General features: G+C 37.6%; 2 protein-coding genes across 4 annotated transcripts; one reads left to right on the top strand and one right to left on the bottom strand.

The window, feature by feature from the left end:
• Positions 1–47: 47 nt before the first annotated feature.
• dxo (decapping exoribonuclease) lies at positions 48–14,360 on the top strand. Of its 3 annotated transcripts, XM_088338696.1 has the most exons (8): positions 48–354; positions 1,045–1,509; positions 2,318–2,544; positions 5,535–5,754; positions 6,394–6,529; positions 6,592–6,686; positions 8,028–8,114; positions 14,057–14,360. In XM_088338696.1, the coding sequence occupies exons 2-8, from the start codon at positions 1,052–1,054 to the stop codon at positions 14,157–14,159; spliced, it is 1,326 nt and encodes a 441-aa protein (XP_088194822.1). In that variant the 5' UTR covers positions 48–354; positions 1,045–1,051; the 3' UTR covers positions 14,160–14,360. The 3 variants fall into 3 exon arrangements, with proteins under 3 accessions (XP_088194822.1, XP_088194830.1, XP_088194839.1); XM_088338704.1 differs by lacking the exon at positions 14,057–14,360 and having other exon boundaries at positions 8,028–8,622; XM_088338713.1 differs by lacking the exon at positions 14,057–14,360 and having other exon boundaries at positions 8,111–8,186.
• dusp22b (dual specificity phosphatase 22b) lies at positions 8,219–20,462 on the bottom strand. Its single transcript, XM_088338724.1, has 7 exons — positions 20,239–20,462; positions 19,993–20,026; positions 19,834–19,916; positions 14,839–14,888; positions 11,510–11,584; positions 10,468–10,639; positions 8,219–8,701 (listed from the first exon to the last, which is right to left on the bottom strand). The coding sequence occupies exons 1-7, from the start codon at positions 20,257–20,259 to the stop codon at positions 8,564–8,566; spliced, it is 573 nt and encodes a 190-aa protein (XP_088194850.1). The 5' UTR covers positions 20,260–20,462; the 3' UTR covers positions 8,219–8,563.
• Positions 20,463–20,498: the final 36 nt, after the last annotated feature.

Below are 20,498 nucleotides of genomic sequence, written 5' to 3'. Positions count from 1 at the left end.
GTTTCTTCTTCTTGTATCTATATCACGCCAATTTAATTTGTAGTAGCGCCACTTGTGGTTCAATTTAGAGCTTGCATGAATGCATTTTTCCCTGTCCTTATCTATTTGGAACACTTTTTAAGAATGCGTAATGGCTAAATATAATGATAGCTACCCCTGACAATTAATGTTTGTAAATATTTTACAGCGTCGGCCGCGGTTAGAACTAAACGAGAAACGAGTGGCGTTGTTTGGGGTCATAAACTACGGCGCATGCTAGCTTACTAGTTTGTATCACACCCGCCTTTTTATTATCTTCTCCAACATATTTTTTTATGTCGTCAAGTGTATCGAGTGTTGTGACTTTTCATTTAGGTAAGTCACTTCCAAATAATTCAAATGTACTCTTGCCATAAATGATGGTTTTCCACGCCTATTATTGGTTTGTTATTGTATCGTTATTGAGTAAGCATGCAATCTTCATTGTAGGGTTACTTACTGCGTAATTTATTCGCTCATCATTCAATTATGCATTCCTGTGGTGTCATATCAAAACATTACTTTCGGGAGGCTATCCACGAGAAGATTTGTTTCATCGTTATGATTATTTATCATCATTCTTCTAGTCGCACTGCTATAAAGAAAGAAGAAGATCGTTCTCACTTGTCTCCAATCTAATTTACATTGACGCTGAAGGTTGGTCAATCTGGAACAAGTGTGGGCAAACCTGGTCAAAGAAGGCTGCATGTTTTTTGGGAGTTTTTCTGCTTCAAAACAAGCGATTCCAATGACCCAGGGTCGTTTTCAAGATTCTGTACAGCTTGCTAAAAGCTAAATTGTTATCAATAACATTAAAAACATTTTCGTATCCTAATAATTTGTGTCACTCGAATTGGAGAAGAAAAACTTTAGAAAACATGCAGGATATGTGCCCCTCGAGGACTGGGTTACCCACCACTGACCTGATGCCTTCAAGCCACCAAATGGAAAACTACCTTGAAAATTTTGGAGAAAGTCCCCTTTCTTTGACAGCATCAACATGATTGTGATTTTTCTCCCCAACAGGCAAACCATGAACCCGGAGCGTTCCTACAGTTCCAACTTCCAGCATCAGCGCAAAACGTACAAAAGATGTCGAGAAGATGACGAACAAAATGACAGAGGACACAAATCTTCGAAACCAAAGCACGAGCAGCAGCACTCTGGCATTTCAGCTTGTCGAACACCTACGAGCACTCAAACTTTGAGCACCAGAAGGGAGCTTTATGAAAGAGACTTCCCTCTGTACAAGCAGCCTGTAGAAGTAGGTTCTTTTTCTCTGGACACCAAGCGTAGGTTTTTCAACGACAGCAGGCAGATGAGGTACTATGTAGAATCTGAGAAGAGTCCACATTTTGACCTGAGGGATGGATATAGGGACCGTTACATTAAAAGGGATGACAGTGTGAAGGAAAAGCTGGACCACATCTTGCGATGGATCTTGGCTAACAGAATGAAGCTTGTACAAAAGCAGGATTTGTCATCTTCACCGTAAGTAAAGGTGGGACTTGCAGACTTCTTTCGCAAATTACTTTTTCATAACTTATCATAAAATAAGACAAATTCAATAGACATTTTAAAAACAAAGCGGTGCAGACAGGCATAAGAGGATCATGACACAGTATTGTTTATCCTCAGGAAATTACAACAACAGGATACAGATGAGTTGATAGTCAAAGACCGGTCCGTGTTTACTTCTTGCAAGTGCTCAAAAGAAATAACATAAATGCCCACTGCAGATGCCATTCAAGTGACAATGAAATATTGATTAATTAATGAATATTTGAGGGATAATATACGTGACTGTCTCAGAAATTAAAATACAGTGATAAATTTATTTATATTCTGTATTGCTATTTTTAAAAACACAGACGTTATACATCCTGTATTCATTATCAATCAACTTAAGTATTGCATGTTTTTTGTTTCGATATTGCTGATTATGGCATACACTCCAACTATTAGAAGTTTGAGTATACTAATGGGCTATTCAGCTTATCAGCAATATTATTATAATCAAAGGCCCTACAATATTTCATTGAATACTTAATGAATCCATGTCTTTTGTTTTTTTAAGTGTACTGTTTTATAAAAAAGTAAATAGCTTTACCATAAAACTGCATTTTTCTGAGAAAGTCCTGTAATAGTTTTTGTTTTTTTAACTCCATAATTTTTCACTGTCATATTCTATATTGTAGATTATACAAGACGTACTTGATGCAGGACCAAACACTCCCCAAAGGAGATGAGAATCCACCACATGACTTTATGTTCCCTTTCTTTTTTCACTCCCCTCCAGTTGTTTCAATGTGGACTTTGTGACATGGCGAGGTCATTTGACGAAACTTCTGACCACGCCATATGAGACCCGTGAGGGTTGGTTGCTGGCCGTCACCAAGTTCAAGGGGACGCTTTACATCAGTGAGGTGGAAACAGAAGCTGCTCGCCGGGATCGAGAGAATCGCACCGGGCGGCACCAGGAAATGATGTACTGGGGTTACAAGTTTGAGCAGTATATGTGCACGGGTAGGGAGGCATTTTTTACAATCTGTTTCCCACTGTTTAAAATTTGCATATACAGTGGCACAGGATATTTTAACTGGAGTATTTTTAGAACAACGCGTTTATTTGAGCCCAAAGTGCTGCTAAGCCCAATTTTATTACCTGCACTGTTAGTTTTTAGTTTAAGTGAAAAATCAGTCATGCAAGTTGTTTTTAAATTCAAATGTATTTACTATAAAATGTTTCAGAGAGTTATTTAAAGTTGTATTTGAATTTATAACAAATATTCTTTTCGCATGACTAAAAATCTCTAGAGCCAATTTTCAAGCTTTTACGGCAAATTATTATCTGCTCCTTACAGGGCCAAAGTGACCCCTTTTTTCAGCCCAGGCGTTTTATATGCAAAGCCGGCCCACTTAGCAAAAGAGGAGGAATGAGTGGAACAGCAGTGATCACTTATGATGCATTGTTATTGGGAAGAAACTCGGGTATATGTGGATAAGTTAACAGACAACACATTCAAAGGGAAATTGTATAAATATTCTGATATAGATGAAAACATATTTACCTATGTACGGTTTGAGTAATTTGAAATCAAAATTGCATTTGTCTTCCCAACAGATTGTTAGGCTTTTCACTAAACTCTTCTAACTCTTATGAAGTAGCCTCACAACACACAATTTCAGTAGGTTACTTAAAACATCCACATCCTCCTAAGCACTGGTCTCTGTAACATTGTTGATGACATATTTGTTGTCAATAGACATGAAAATGTAATTTTGAGTGTATAGTAGCCTAGTTTTCACACATTTTAAAGCAGAGAAGCTCTGCTCACATGCAACCTGAGTACAGGAAAGGGTCAACGGCAATATATGCCGGTCCCATGAAATGATAGGCATTAAGACGTGCATTTCATATTTGCTTCATATTGGGTTTTTTTTCCCAAGTTTTCTCATCTTTTTTTTTCTGGCATTTTCCCTCTTTTTCCTCATTTTTTTCCACACGGTTACTATCTTTTTCTCATTTTTCTTGTATATTTTGTTCTTCTTGCCCTTTACTTCTATTTTCTTTTTAAATTTTTGATTAATTTTCTCTCAGTGCATTTATTTGATTTTTTTTTCTTCATTTTTTTCCTTTTTCATTTTTAGCTTAATTTGTAAGTATATATATATATATATTTTGCATAATGTTACATAAGTTTTTAAACTATGGATAAAAGCAACAAAAACAATAAAATGAGGCATTTGGAAGCCGAAAGTACCGGCTTTCTTTAATGAGCTGAGCCGAACGAGCCTCTTGTCAAAGAAGAGACTGAATTCCCATTACTTCGAGATATTTGAATAAGAGGAGCTACCTGGTAAAGGCAGCTAACTGCTAATTCTGCAAACACGTAGCACAACACCCAATCGGGGACACACAAGAGTGCAAAATGAGTGAAATTAATGATAACAGTCCTCCTTTTTAAAGGTTTTTCCCCCATAGATTAGAACCTTTCTGCCCTCCATCATCACAACTCGTATATCATTTTGGCTGTTCTGTGTTAACTTACCGCTACTGAAAAGAAGAGTGGTGGTGGGCCAGACCAACTTAAAATTTGGAAGGGGATAATTCCCCCAGATGGTTAAACTCATCTCATCTGTTGCACTGAATAAGGCAAAATAGCTGACTATAGATTGAATGCACCAGTAAGGTGAGATAGTGCAAGTGGCAGATACATGTTAAGAGTATGTTGCTCATCCAGCCATCCCAAACTAGACCTTGACATGAGCCAGCCTTTTGTGAAATTTTCCGTTCTTCCCGAGTAGTCACTCCAGCATTTATCGGTTACCGGCCTCCTCTTAATACTAATAATCGGTATAAGCCCTGAAAAAAAAACTAAGAGTCAATCCTTTTAATAAACCTGTCTCCAAAAAGTAGTGTTGGAGAGCATAGACCTTGACTTTATCAATTGATCAATTTTCATTTTGTATGTCCATAGTAATTCTCATACCCGTCAACCTGTACGTTTTTGCCGTACAAAGTATGTTTATTATGCATTTTAAGACGTGTACAACATACAAGAAAATCTGTACGGAAAAACGCAAATTTGTCAATTATGGGTACATCGACTATCACGAAACAGCAAATCAATCAAGTCAAACGCGTTCGCCGTGGTAGCCTCTATCTCTGTATCGTGTTTTTTTTTTTTTTTTTTGGCAAACGAAGCGAACGGTTTAATGCTACTGTGCGCATGCTTCTGCCGCCTGGGGATTTCCCATCATGCATCATTCAACATCGGATTTCATGTGGTGTGTAGTGAAAGGAAGTCAGTCTCTTTTTAGAGAACCTGCTTTTTCGGCTCAACTCATTAAAGATAGCGGCTCTCAAACGGCCCACTTGCTTTCATGCATTATATTACGGATTATTATGTTGTATAAAGAAGTTGAGAAAAAAAAGAAGTATAAAAGGAGAAAATTAAAAAAAGACAGGTTTGTGGTTATCCCTTTAATCAGTATATTACCAACAATAATTTAATGCAGAAAATGAATTCATAATTTGGATAAGAAAACGTATTCTACTTAATTATATCTGAATGTATTTTTCCTTCTACAGTGAACGTCCAAGCTACTTTATTTTCAAACTTTTTTTTGTAATAAACCTCATTCATGTCGAGCAACTCAGGATCTCACAACAACAAACTAGTAAGCTAGCATTCATTAACAGTATATATAATATAACGAAACATGTGTACAATATAACATGTTAAACTACATAATTAAACACGTTTAATAAAAATATGGTGTAAGATTATTTTGTAAGGGGAAATACGACAGTTTGTGAGGGCATGGAGCCGCAGAGGTTAACCGGTATGAATTCTAATGACTATGATAACCAGATGTTATTAGAACCACCCTAATACTGCCAAATATATATCACAGACATTGAATATAAAAAATGAGCATCTGCAGAATTCTTGTTATTTCTGTGATCAAATTGTTTTGTCTCCAAAATTAACACTGCGTCTCCCCTCAAAGATAAGATTGACGGCTCCCCGGATTCAAGCGGCGTGGTCAACACGAACGAGGCCTTCTGCACCGTGGTAAAAACTCGTCTCTCGGACCACAGGATGCTCTTTTCCGGCGAGGTGGACTGCCGAGAGAAAGATCCAAATGCACCAGCTCCTCCTGCCTGTTACGTGGAGCTCAAGACATCTGCCGAAATCTGTACCCCCAAACAGCGAAGCAATTTTCACAGGTGATGATGCTTGTGACTGTATCCTACAATAGAGTAGTCACGTCATTCTCCACAGGATGTGCTGCATCCAACTTAGTCATTTTTACAATAAGCTCATATTGAAACATACAGCATGTGTTGCATTCATTATAAGGCTCATATAAGGCTTTTCATTTTTGCTACAAATGTGTTTTTTTGTTGTTTTGGTCCAATATGGCTTTTTCAACATTTCGGGTTGCCGACCCCTGGGACAGGTTGTTGTTCTGCCTGTAGAGCCTGTTATAAAAGTACTTAGGCTTTAAATGTGCTACTTAAGCTTAATAATTTATTTGATTTATACTATTATAATTGTATTGTTTATTGAAGTATCTATTTTTGAATTACATGTAATTTATTGTTGATTGAATGGATTTTGATGATCTGAGTGAATATTTGTTTCTAAAAAAAATTAAAAAATGAGACGCTGCTACAGTTACTCAGTACAATTTTTTTTCACTAAGTAATTTTCTACGTTTACTAAAGTAATTGATGGATTACTACTTTTTACTTGAGTAATGTTATTCCAAAGTAACAGTACTTTTACTTGAGTAAAACATTTGGCTACCCACCTCTGATTTAGGGATTTCTTTGGATTAACGTCTTGTACTGTTTTCTCACCAGGTTCAAGCTGCTGAAGTGGTGGGCACAGTCATTCCTTCCCGGAGTCCCTCGCATCGTTGCGGGCTTTCGGGATGATGACGGAGTTGTCGTCTCTTTGGAGACGTTTCACATCTCCAAGATTTCGCGTCTCATTAAGGTACTGTTGCAGAACACGACTTCGATCGTTACAACAGCAAAAATGTGTGTGTTTTTGAGCAGGCAGAGGACAGGTGTTGGAGGCCGACCGTATGCATGAACTTCCTCAGTGACTTCCTCTCTTTGGTCAAGCGTGTGGCAACTGAAGATGATCCTCAGTGAGTTCCTAACTTATTTGTGGCCTAAAAAGCTGTAAAAACAAGTACAGTTGGGAAGAAAGTATTGAATTAACCGCCAATTGTATAAATTCTTCCTCTTAAAAGATTGCAAAGGCCTATAATTGCCATTATAGTTATTCATTAACTCTGACAAGAAACACAGGATGAGAAAAAAAATCCAGAAATATGGTATGTGATAAAATGTAATCCCAATACGTTGTTGTAAAGAGATCTTTCATTTTTTATGGTAAATAGGGGTGGGCACCTTTATTAAAGGGTCTGCAGAGATAGAAGAAGAGAAAGAGAGTGGTATGAAGAGAAAGAGAACAAATTGAAACCCAGTATATATTTTTTATAAGTCAATGAGAGAGATGGAGAGATGAATGGAATCAATTTTGTCTCTGAGCCACACATGCTCATGAAAAGAGCCATATATGGCTTGCGAGCCACAGGTTACCGATCACTGCTGTGGAATCTGAGTCCCTGGAGGCATAGTGTGTTACTGAATGTAGCCTTTTTTACTTTGGACATTGCTCTCCGCATGTCATTTACTAGCACCTCCAGTGTGGTACTGGGATTTTTATTCACCGCTTTCAGGATTATTTTGACCCCACAGTTTGTGATATCTTGCATAAAGGCCCTAATCTAGGGAGATTACAAGTCACGTCTTTCTTTCATTTTCTGATAATTACTCCCACACTCTATTTCAAAGTGCTTACCATCACAGATGCAGTCTTCCCAGCCCTATACAGTTCTAACATTTTATTTTTAGTGTCTTTTGGCATTGCTTTAGTCTTGTTCTTAGTGGAATTTGGATTGTGACCTTTTGTGAGGTTGTGTACTGGTGTGTTTAATGCTGCTAATAATTCCAACTAGGTGCTTTTAAAACAGTTAATGAGTGCAGGACATTGGAGCCTCTTTAAAATGTAATAGCTCTCTAGGAGCTAGAAATCCTGCTTGTTTGTAGAGAACCAAATACTTCTTCATGATTTTTCTGGGTTGTTTTGTCGTTCTGTCTTGCTTGAATTCCAACCTATGACATGCAGGCCTCTCTCGTTTCTTTAATTGGGGTAGCGTGGACAACTGGTGGTTGACTAAATATTTTCCCCCCACTATACTACAATTCTCCTTTTTTTGCATAAGACTTTGGTTTTATTAAAAAAAAAAAAACGGTTGAAATAATTCGACATATTTTAAAGCCATTCGCTTTTTTTATCATCGTGTGTAAGGGATAGTGATTTAAGGGATGATAATGGTTATGTTCACTTTTATAAAATAAGAAATGCTCCAAGAAGGCACAAGTGTATCATTAGCATTCATCAAATATGTTGTGTCTTTCAGTATGGTGTATTTGTTCTGTTGGAACCCAGGATGTGATGTTACCTACTCCATCTACAATGACTCCTCCTATTCTTTCTTGCCAGATTGGTATGTGAAGGAATGGGTCTAAAGATTCTTGCTTCAAAGGTTTCCAGATCCACTTAAAGACTGTACCTGTATTTTTGCATTTATAAGAAAAAAAGGACTTGCAATAAATCTGTCCCATGTTTTTAATTGTCTTGGCCTCATGTACATCACAAAACAGGTAGTCAAAAATGTGAATTTCCCTTCGGGGATGAACAAAGTATCTATCTATCTATCTATCTATCTATCTATCTATCTATCTATCTATCAGTCTAAATGCCCTAAGAAACATGAATCAACTGTTTTAAGACTCCTAATTCGAAATCAGTAGTAGATGTACAAAACAGTAGTGGCATAGCACTATCCGCAAGTTACAAAATTAAGAAAAAAAGTCACTGGATTTTGTATGAGTACTTGAGACATTTGCGGTGGTTTCATGGCACGATGGTAGCTGATCAATGCTGAAAATGTCATTAAACGGGTCCCTGAGCGGTGGATTCCTGCTTTTCCACTTGCTCGCTTTTGGCCTTGGAAGAAGCAAGCAGCTCCTTAATGTCTGCCTTATCGTTGAGCTTTGTGTCCTTGTATTCCCTCTGGAGCCATTTCCTGAACTGGAAAAAGTGACAAAAGTTACTCAGGTAAAACCGAAAGCTTTTTTTGTTATTTGACATCTTCACCAGAGAAAAAACAAGTGATGGCAAAGTCAGAGAGTCATAAACTTCAATACTTTAGGTTTAAGTGTAAAAATTAGCTCTACTTCTAAAACGATCTTTTACGCTAAGAAAAAAGTCAAAACAGAAAATAAAATGGTAATGTAGAATGATGGCAGGCATAGTGACCCTGTCGTACACTACATGAAGGGCTATTTACTATAATTATTCCTATGGTAAAATTTGTATTTTAAAACATACTTTTGATAAACTGTGGACAAAAGCTGGATATGCTGTGATTGTAGATGCTCAATTATGATTGGACTAAAATCTATCATTTAAGATAAATACAGTGTGCTTGAAGTCTTTGAAGATGATTTGTTCATTTTGGGTATTTTATTATTCTTTAAAACATTACTTAAGAAAGATAATACTTCGAAACGTGCAACTTAATGTAATCAGCAAAAAAACCTTATTTTACCCATTTTTTTCAGTATTGTTTTAACGGTAAATATCGTACTGTTAGATACTTTTCTCATGCAGGTATTTCCCTATGAACTGAAAAGTATATTTTGCAATGTGACAAGTATGTTTTTTGTAAAATGTTGATTCACAAATTGTCTTCATATCTGCCACTGAGTTCAGAGATCATTTACGACTACTGAAGTACAGTAATCCCTCTTTTTTTTGCGGAGGTTGCGTTCTTAAAACGTCCTGCAAAAGTGAAAAGCGAAGTGGGAACAATTGTTCATTTATGAAACAAACCCAATTTACAGGCTCAACTATTTGTTTAACAATAAAAGTACTGTACTTTTATTTGTTTAACAAATGAAAATACTGTACTTTAAAAACCTTTTTTTCTGTTACAAATAACTTATTTACTGTCGAATAATTTTAAAAGTAATCCCCGTCTTAAATGGAAATAGTCTGAAGACCTCCCAAAGCGCTTTACAATATGCTTCACTTTTTTCCTTTTACACACTAACCGATAGCAGTGTCAGCCATGACAGCAACTACCTGCTATTGGGAGCATTAGGTATTCAGCGTCTTGCCCAAGGACACCTCGACATATATCACGGAGGAGCCAGGAATCTAGCCTGCAACCTCTTGATCCCTATCTTTAGCCATTTATGTTGACATTGGATCATTCAGAAGTCATTAGGGAACTTCTGGAGTTAGTTGGCTGAGCTGAGAAAACAGTAGGCTAATATTCTTTGTGTATTTGTCACCATAGAATATGTTTGAAGCTCAATCAATCAAAATCCTTATATATGCCTTATAAGAAGGTCTGTATTCATTGGAAAACATTAAGAGTGTGTTCTTTTCTGTTGTACAGAAACATATTTTTCCATTATCAAACATTTTTGAAAAAGCACCACGGAACCACGGGGAAGCGGGTCGAGAAGTCCAACTTTTTTAGCGATAGTAAACATCTTCCCATGCCTTTTTGGTCCTTTTATAGGTCAAGGGTGTTAGTTGACATGTCTTCTAGACAAACTTGAAAATGAACAAGTTTTTTGCATACAAAATGTAAGTTTGTTAAGCTGTTTTATGTATGTGTACAACTCAGAACGCAAGCAGACAAGTAGTAAAAAGGCAGGGTAACTTTAACCAATCAGAATGCAGAACCCCAATGCATGCTGAAAATCTGCTAAGTAGCAACACCCCAACAAATATACCGTGATACAGCAAGGGATTACTGTAATGCAATTCTCTGAGTAACTAACTTCATCGACGTGGGTGGTCTCAAACTCCTGCAGCTGTCGCTGAAAGCCCAAGTTAGGGCTGGCGCTAGGCCGGACAACCCTCACTGCAGCTAAAGCGTCCTTCCATCCCAATCCTGTCACAGTCATGATGTAGGCCACCACCAGGGTGACACTGCGGGACACGCCTGCAAGACTGTTGAGTAAAGGAAAAGGGGTGGAGCACGGATGGTAGTTCTGCAGCTTTTTCATATGCTTGATATTTTCAAACGCCTAAAAATTGGTTGGTTAAAACAATCTTGTTATGTGTGTTCCAATAATTCAATCTACACTACCGTTCAGAAGTTTGGAGTCTTAAAAATGTCCTTGTTTTTTAAGGAAAGCATGGCCTTTTTTCTATGAACATAGCATGAAACTAATCAGACATATACTCTATACTTTGTTAACGTGGTAGCAACCATTTCAGCTGTCCTTTGAGCTAGTCAAGTGTCTGTAGCATCACATATTTGGGTGTAAGTTATCACACCAGAATGGCCAGAAAAGAGAAATCTCATGTAAAACTTGACCGTCTATTCTTGTTCTAAAAAATAAAGGCTATTCCATTGGATAAATTGCAGAGAAACTGAAGATCTCCCACAACGGTGGGTACAACTCTCTTCAGAGAACAGCACAAAAGGGCTCTAATTGGAGTAGGAAGAGAAGTGAGAGACCCTGCCGCGCAAACAAGCAGACGACAAGTACATTAGAGTCTTTAGTTTGAGAAATAGATGTTTTTCAGGTCCTTATTTAACAGCGCTTTAAATTGTACTAACAAACCACGGGCATCAATATCTACAGTAACATGCTGGCCAAAGAAAAGGCCATATCTGAGACTGGCCAACAAAAGGACGAGGAAAATATTGCTTATAAGACGACGGCAATTGGACAACTCATTGGTAAACAAGTGTGATATTTTCATGGAAAACACAATTGTCTGCGCGACCCCATAATATTGATTAGTATATATACTCGCCTGACGGCTATGTTACAACACATTTACAGTACCACATAATTAATTCCAGCTCACCAGTGAACTAGGCAGCCTTCTCCTTGCAGTCGTGACTCGTGGATAAACATGATGCTCTCTTTAAAATGTTGAATGCTGAAAAGGAAAAACAAAACATTTATAATATGCTTCTCTAGGGACCACTTCTTAGACAGCATCATTTGTAATGGTGGCTTTATTGGGTGTATTTTTACAGCGAGGAAGGACTGAGGTGGGGTTTGTCAGGATTAGTGTCTGATATTGTATTTCACATTTTCAACATTGCTCATAAGCAAATGAGGCAGTAAAGGGTTACAAGAGTAAGTTTTATGTGTGTTGCTCGACGTCATACATTTCAAAAAAATCCAAATTGGATTGATGAATAGTAGCACACATAGTCTTCCATTCAACGCCTGCATTGACCAGCTGGCAAAGATGGGAAGCTGCGTCATTGCCTTTCTTGCTGTTATGGACTTTCTGGACTAGTTTACAGGCTTGGGGCGTCGTTGCTGTTATGCACTTTCCGGACAAATTTCAACATGTTACCTAGTGTTCTTTTTTATTGATGTTTACTATGTTTGTTTATCGTAACTCAATGCTAGATCTATTCCACCTTGGTCATCCTGGAAGGGGGATTACCACTTGTCAGGCCCCTTCACAAGGTTTCTTTTTTCTTCACGCTGAGGTTTTGAGTTTTTCCTTGCCCGCATGTTGGCTATGTTACAACACATTTACAGTAACACATTGAGACATCTTTGTGATTAACGGCTATACAAATAAATGTGACTTAATTTGACTCAACACACAGAAACAGAAGGTTTTTGTGCTTGCCTGAATTGTTTTTTTTTTTTTTGCAATCAAATGCCTGCAGAGGAGTGTAGCATGCACGTCTTAGCTGGAAAACAGGTGAGACAATAGCTTGAAGCCTTACCTTGTACCCTGTCAAATTTAACCATAATCTGAAAAACTAAACATAGTATTTTACACATTTGCAACTGTGTGTTTTAATTTGGCCATTTTTAGACATTTTGAAAGATTGGTAAATGTTTGACTTCCTTTTCCAGAAGTCAATCAATGATTTAGCACACCCGCATGTAAATGGTGCGTAAACAGGCGTTACGAGTGGCGTTACGCACATTTATTTTGGGTTCTTATTTGAATACACAGTGTATATCTGCCTATCGTTATTTTCAGATTTCATTGGCTAACCAATGTTTTAATCATCATTTAATTTGGTTTACTAGCTAATATTATTCAAAGCTAAAGGAGGTGATGTCTATTTTATCGATACAGGCCCTTAAAGGGCTAATGTGGGAAGTATATCGTGAAAAAAACCCTGCTATTGGCCAAGACTTGTGAAAATCAAAAGTTCAGAGGCTAACCCCCGAGTTTTACCTTGCCCGCATGTTGGTTTAAGATCAGGTAATGGTGTAATTGTAATCCTGTGCAGTCCTTTGAGACATTTTTTTGATTAAGGGCTATATAAATAAATGTGACTTGACTTGACTTGACTTGGCTTAGGGAAGACATTCTATGGAAAATGTACTTTTCAATGGGCCCCAGAAAAACAGCAACCACTAAAACCAAAAAAAGCTTTCGGATATTTTGGCTGTTTATAAATAATTCTCTGGTGATGAAGGCCTAGAAGTGTCTTATTTACATAATAACCACCTTCTCACCAAGATGCTCTGGTTTTGAAATGATCTGCTACGCTGAGAAAAAATAAATAAATCAACATTTGGCTAATTTTAGTACTGACGGCAAAGCAACAAAAGTAGTACTTGGGCACCGCTTGTGTATGGTTGGAGTTTTTTTTTATATATTTAAGATTACGGTATTTTGTTGTCTGCAATATAAGTGTTCTGAAGCCTTATAAATTTTAAGTCATTGCAAAATGCGGACATTTTGCTATTTGTTGATTGAATATAGCATTGTAGTTGCCCATGGCGATGGCGACGACCAATGACGGCTCAACACAAAGGGACAGTTTGTATTATTTAGTGCCTCCTAGTGGTAAAAATATTTACAAAAAAAACAACACTAATTTAAATAATAAGCTAAGTACATGAAAAATAGAAATATGCTTTTTTTTTAATCTTGTGGATCAAGAAATTTGCATCTATTTGACATAACATTAATCTCTGAAATACTGTAATTTTCCACCATCATACTGCTACTGGTAACCACAAAACCTTGTAAAAAGGTGGGGAAAAATGTTGCGGTTTGGTCACTTTGAGTCTCAGTAGTTTGTAATCTTCCTTGTGCCATGTAGCACTCGTTTTCGGTTGCACCTCAAATCAGTGACATTCAGTGGTCAAATATTCAGGCATGAAAATCTCTCACCTTTATGAGAAATTCACCAATTTAAAGTAAAAACGTGTGACCTACGTGAATTGTAAAAATCCGAGGGGAAAATCTTTTGAAGTAGGGAGTGAGGAATTGTGAGATTTTCCAGAGCAAATCAAGCGTTTGAGGTGGTGCATTTGAAACAAAATCAGTATAGTTCGCACGGGTAAGAGTACTCTATTTATTCGCGTGTAACGCACATTAGATTTGATCTCATTATCACACTATATTTTGTCACGTTAGGCGAAAGGGCCCCGGAGAAGTCCTGGAGAGGGATGGTGCCACCAGGCTGTACTTGCCCAAGACACAACAAAGGAAATGGTGCCCCTACAACTTTAGTGATTAAGGGAATAAAAGATGAATGTTCGACACTGAAGGAAACACAAAGTCATCCTGGAAGATGAAAAATGCAAAAAAAGCACGACAAGGGAAACAGCTTTTATGTGTATCTGTGGATGAAGCTGACTTTGAAGGATATGAAATAAATACAATGTAAATTTAATGTTGGTATGATGTTCAAAGTTGTCAATAAATGATTTGAATCATGGCCGTATGTATTCAACACGATCAATGCTTGTTTTCAGCTGAGAAAAAAAAATCGAACTAAATGATATACGGAATTTTTATAAAAAATTACAGGTAACCGTTATACACATATAGTTACGGTATTTACTCCCCACCTTTCTTACCTTTTTAAACCCAGACCCATGTTTAAGCCTACATATTTCACATGAGCACCTAAGAATTTTTAGTGACAAATGTCATCTTCCTAAGCTGGATAAAAACTATTGGATTCAACCGTTTCTCATTCCATAAATGCAGAACTGCGTAGAATTCTTTGTTTAAACTTTGCAAGCAAATTCAACATATTATTCTTAACTTGAGTTATCTTATTAAGATTGTTTTAAAGGGTGAAAAAAATGAAGAAACAAACTGCCACCCACATACCGCCACGTAAACAAATGAAAAGCAGTCACACTTTTTGTGGCCATCTTGTGTAGTTGTGCACCAGGAGTGGAACTTACAGGTTTTGTGTGGGCAGGTCTGCTGCTGAGATGCACAAATAGGTCATCTCCTGGGGGACAGAGAACACTATTGGTTTAATTAGCACAGTCATAATTAGAATCCATCATAAAATGCAAAGAATCCACCCTGGCTTTAACATCAAATGTATATGTACGCAGAGAAGAAAGCAAACATTTGCACTTGCAGATTTTCTGGACAACAATTTGCAGCAGTGTCCAAGTACTCATTAATAAACTCATGAAAAATCTGACAGACTAGACTAAAAACCAATGTTTAAAATGTTAGAAAAGCCCAGTTTTTTTGAAGTCATGATATTCAGCTTTCAAAGTGGCAACTGAGACATATACAACCGCCGTTATTAAACCCACACTGAAACGACCCAACCTTGATCCAGAAAGCTTATTTAATTATAGACCTGTGTCAAACCTACCGTTTCTTTCTAAAGTACTTTAAATAGTAGTGGCAAAGCAGCTAAATGATTTCATATCCAAGAACAATCTTTTTTAATCAATGCAATCAGGATTCAGGGCTAACCACTCTACTGAGACAGCTCTGATTAAGGTAACCAATGATCTCCTACGGGCAATGGACTCTGGTGCTTCATCACTTTTGCTGCTGCTGGACCTTGGTGCTGCTTTTGACACAGTGGACCATAATATCTTACTAGAACGGTTGGAAAAATGGATTGGTCTCTCAGGAAATGTCCTCTTATGGTTCAGATCCTACCTCTCAGATAGGACGCACTGTGTTAAATATGGCGAAATGACATCTGAGCCCTTTAGTGTTACCTGTGGTGTTCTGCAGGATTTAGTGCTTGGCCCCCTTCTCTTCAGCATTTACATGCTTCCATTAGGTGATATTATTCGCAAGTATAATATCAGTTTCCATTGCTACGCAGATGACACTCAACTATATCTCCCGATGGAGGAATCTGCCACACTAAACTGTGCAAATTTGGAGGCCTGCCTCACTGAGATGAAAGAGTGGATGTCACTCAATTTCTTGCGTCTTAACTCTGAAAAGACCGAAATGTTAGTTATTGGTCCATCTAAATACCGCGACTTATTCTCTAAAACTGCTGTGAACATTGACAAATGTCACATCACACAAAGTGTCTCACTTAAAAATTTAGGTGTCACATTTGACCCCGATCTGTCCTTTCAAACACATGTGAAGAAAATTACTAGAACCGCTTTCTTCCATCTTCGTAACATTGCTAAAATTCGTCCTATACTGTCTCAGTCGGATGCTGAGATCATAATTCACTCGTTTGTTACCTCCTGTCTCGATTACTGTAATGCACTACTCTCCGGTCTTCCGATGACCAGACTCAAGAGTCTTCAGCTGGTACAAAATGCCGCAGCGAGGCTTTTAACTAGGACAAAAAAGTCCAATCACATCACCCTAATTTTGGCTAACCTGCATTGGCTCCCTGTTAGCCTAAGATGTGATTTTAAGGTTCTCTTATTATTATACAGAATCATACATGGACTTTCCCCATCATATCTTTCAGATCTGATTTCCCCCTATGTTCCGGCCCGAAGCCTTTGCTCTGAGAGCGCCGGTCTCCTGGTGATCCCAAGAGCCAAGAAGTGTTCCGCTGGTTTGAGAGCGTTCTCCATCCGGGCACCGGTGTTGTGGAATGCTCTTCCTCCTGAGATCCAATCCGCAACCTCAGTGGAAATGTTTAAATCTAAGCTTAAAATTCACTTCTACTCTATAGCATATGAAAACCTAAACTGCTCATGTGTAATAACCTGTGAAGCCCTTTGAGACTCTTTGTGATTAAGGGCTTTACAAATAAAAATGACTTGACTTGACTTACCTGCTCATCAGGAGCATAAGGAATTCCGTGACTTGCCCAAGGACACTTCGACATATAATACAGAGGGATTTTTTAAACCAATAAAAGTTCCAGGGTTTAAATATCTTGAAATAAGAAAAATTTAAATTAAAATGTACCGATTTCTGCTAAAGGTGTGCCTATTTTAAGTTTTTCTTATTATTATTTCACGAGAGAAATTATATTAAAATATGAAATAAAATTATGCCAAAAAGTAGCAATAGCATTAGTGAAAATAAGCATCCATATTTCTGATTATCAAAGGGATAACCTTTCAAATATCATCCTTTGTTTTTGGAGATATTATAAACACAAATCTAAATTGTATTTTATGATTTTTCAATAAAACTTTCCTTTATTAAACAAATAGTTATTAAGCGGGCAGCACGGCGGCGCAGTGGTTAGTGCATGTGCGGCACAGTTCAAACCTTCTGTGTGGAGTTTGCATGTTCTCCCCCTGCTTGTCTGGGTTTCCCCCGGGCACTCAGGTTTTCTCCCACATTCCAAAAACATGCATGTCACGTTAATTGGCTGATCCAAGTTGTCCCTACGTGTGAATGAGCGAGCCAATTGTCTGTTCCGGTGTGCCATGAGACTGTCTGGCAACCAGTTCAGGGTGTCTCCTGCCCACTTCCCGAAGATAGCTGGGATGGGCTCCAGCACCCCCGCGACCCTACTGAGGATAAGCAGTGCAGATAATGGATGGATGGATAATTATTATGCACCAAATGTGCTCGATATCAATACAACCTCATTCCCAAAACCTTTAGAAATAACAGAACGAAAATATATAAGCTTATTGTAATTTTGTCTTTTTTTCTATGTTAGTTTAAAGGTCATGTAATCGATGAAGCAACCGTTTTGACTTTTTTTGTTTGGCAATATGATGAGCATTTATCAAGAGAAGGCCATTAGGGAAAACGTAATTAGCAAGAAATACTGGTCAATGATTAGAACAAAAAAACAATCAGACGCGAAAGAGTTTTCTTAGAATACAGTAATCCCTCGCTACAACCCAGTTTACTTTTAACTGTTTCGCTGTTCTACGGATACGCATCGGGCATTGTGTTTCGCATTCTGATTAGCTGAATAGTCTCCCAGCATATTATTATTATTATTATTATTAACATTTGATGGTACTTTCATTTATACAGTCCTTTTATTTGGTAAAACAATGCTGTGAAAAGTGTTCGTTCTTTGGCGAGTGTATAACAGGGTACGGACACTGCCCTACTTACTTACGACATCGGTCGTAAGTTGAATTTGTTTGCAAGTTGCTTCAGTGATATATTTTGTATGTTTGAGGTTTATATACGTATGTTTAAGGCTTGTATAAGTGACCTGTATAGTTTTGTCCTAAAAAAATAAACATTTTATAAAAAAATATGCTCTATAAAAGATAAATAACGTGAAGCTTAACTTACTTGTGGAAGATGGGCTTTAAGGGTTAAGCTACTACCTCCTCCGTGGTAAAAAGTGGCTGGAAAAAAAAAGCGTTCCAACCATTTTCTCAACCGCAATAAGCTCTCTTATTCCACTTTCATTTCAAAAGAAATGGGTCACCTCTTCTTCACACTGTACACCAACCATATTGAATGGATGCACGAGATATTAAACAATAAAAATGTCAAAGTTCTTAGCGCATTGGAGATACAGTAAAGAATGTTTACACACGAAATATAACAAGCAAGCGGATTTCTTCTTCCGGGTGGATGCTGGGTGACCTTTCATGGCCCCACACGCCGATAGTGGCGGAGAGAAGCAAAACAGTAATGTCCTGTACTCGGTAAAAGGTGCACACAATACAAAATCTAACTTATTTTTTGACACCCCGAAAAAATGTTCTTATCTAACGTTTTTCGTAAATAGAATAGTCGTAAGTAGGGGAGCGTCTGTATTTAATTGTATATACTGATTCTTAAATTAAAAAAAAAAAAAGTTTCTACCTCACTGATTTATTTTATCGTGGATACTTTTTAGAACTTAACCCCACGACAAACTAGGGATTACTGTATTCGAATGTGTCTGGTCTTTGAACCCACCACGTGTCTTGCACAGAATGCTAGTGGGTGCTTTGCCAGAGAGAAGTGTTATTTTATTAACAAGCTATGAGGACTAATGTGGATTGTCTCCACCAAAATACCTTAAGAAAATGTATTTTTATTGCGTCAAAGGTACAATCTTTATTTGACTCCTGTAGTCAATGTGAAAGAGCTCAAGATTACCGGCGGTCACTTCATTATTTTGCATTTGAACCCCCAGAAAACAGAGTGTAGATTATTGGTCCAGCTCAATGCTGTGACAATACACAGAACCTTAACAAATGTTATATTACTCAGAGTGCCTCGGCCTACATTTAGGTGTCATATCTGACCCTAAACTGTCGATTCAATTACACGTGAAAAATATGATTAGAATTGCTTTTCTTCCTCTATGCATCCTTATTTAAAATTCGCCCAATGCTGGCCTAATCTGATGTCAAGATTATAATTCATGTGTGTGTTACTTTTTATCTCGATGACTCTCTGGTCCCCTGGTGTTTAGCATCAAAAGTTTGCAACTGGTGCAAAATGTTGCAGCGAATCTTTTGACTAGTTTGTTTATATAACCCTAAATTCAACGGACTTCCACCAACGCCCTGTGAGTTTTAGATGTGATTTTAAGTTTCTGTTGCTAACATACAAATGTTTGTATGGACTTGCCCCCTCTTATCTTTCTAATTTGATTGCGCTCTATGCTCTTGCTTCGAGCCTCTCTTCAGAAAATTCCGATCTACTAGTGATTCCAAGAACCAGCGATTAAGGGCTATACAATCAAATGTAACTTAATTTGACAGAATATTTATCCTTTAATCATTTTTAATTATTTGTTTGTTATTCTTTTTAAGAAATAAATTAAAAAAAAAAAAAAAAGATAATCAATGCGCCAATGATAAGGTCCTCTAATGTTGTAATACCTTGGCAGAAGAGCAGACGGAATTTTAAATCATTAAATCAATCATTTTGACATTATTCAAGTCAATAACAAAATAGCTTTATATTTAAGGCACCTTTTCGTGCAAATGTAACTCAAGATGCCTGGCAGAAATGACATTTATAAACTGCATAGCACCCACTCACTCTCTAGTCCCTTCCAAAGTAATACTGTATACCTCAAAGTTTGGCTCAGCCGTGTCATGGATGGACAAGATGTGGGTGATGTTGTTCCTGGCTAACTGCTCCCTGTCTTTTGCGTCTGGTGAAAAATATATATTATAAAAGAATGTCGATAAATGACATATATGGAGGGGAACTTATTTGACAAGACATACCTTTGAAATTTCCTAAATACAAGTCAGGGAGGACCTGTTAGGGGAGAGAAAGCATTTAGGGTGAACCGTAGTGAAACTAAAGCACCACAAGCAGCTGCAACTATATGAACAAAAATTCAGATCGAAACTGATTATAAAAACACGTGTCATTTTTTTGAAGCTTTCCACCAGGACACAATACAACACAGATACCAAACTGTTCGTTAGGAGGCGTTACCTTTGCCATTGCCAACTCAGGTCACTCACCTTGTTTATGCCATTTCCCATGCTCGGAAAAAAAGCAGACAACGAGGAAACAAAATACTGCCTGGCAGCTTTTCCCTTTACGGGATTAGTCAAGGACGCTCAATGGCTTCCGAGAAACAAACTTGTACTCAGAAGTGCACATACTCAGAGTTGATTAAGAACGCCAGAACTCTACCGTAGACTCCAGTAACTGCAGTGAGCCGTATGTTGCTTTGTGGGAGTTGTAGTTTGGCTTTAAACATCGATAAAGGACGATAAAG

This window comes from Urocampus carinirostris, chromosome 1 (genome assembly GCF_059441175.1).
Source record: "Urocampus carinirostris isolate Australia breed hairy pipefish chromosome 1, RoL_Ucar_1.0, whole genome shotgun sequence".
NCBI lineage: Eukaryota > Metazoa > Chordata > Actinopteri > Syngnathiformes > Syngnathidae > Urocampus > Urocampus carinirostris.
Note: the sequence above shows the minus strand (reverse complement) of the source record. Positions and strands in the feature narration are given on the sequence as shown.

Bases quoted from the DNA above. Each gene is read 5' to 3' on its own strand.
- dusp22b (XM_088338724.1), bottom strand. From the start codon at position 20,259: ATGGGAAATGGCATAAACAAG. The intron at 11,585-14,838 runs GTAAGTTCCACT...TTTCCTTTTCAG, and splicing joins GACCTGCCCACACAAAACCT to CATTCAACATTTTAAAGAGA. The intron at 10,640-11,509 runs GTGAGCTGGAAT...TTTACTCAACAG, and splicing joins GAAGGCTGCCTAGTTCACTG to TCTTGCAGGCGTGTCCCGCA.
- dxo (XM_088338696.1), top strand. From the start codon at position 1,052: ATGAACCCGGAGCGTTCCTACAGTTCCAACTTCCAGCATCAGCGCAAA. The intron at 1,510-2,317 runs GTAAGTAAAGGT...ACTCCCCTCCAG, and splicing joins CAGGATTTGTCATCTTCACC to TTGTTTCAATGTGGACTTTG. The intron at 5,755-6,393 runs GTGATGATGCTT...TTTTCTCACCAG, and splicing joins CAGCGAAGCAATTTTCACAG to GTTCAAGCTGCTGAAGTGGT.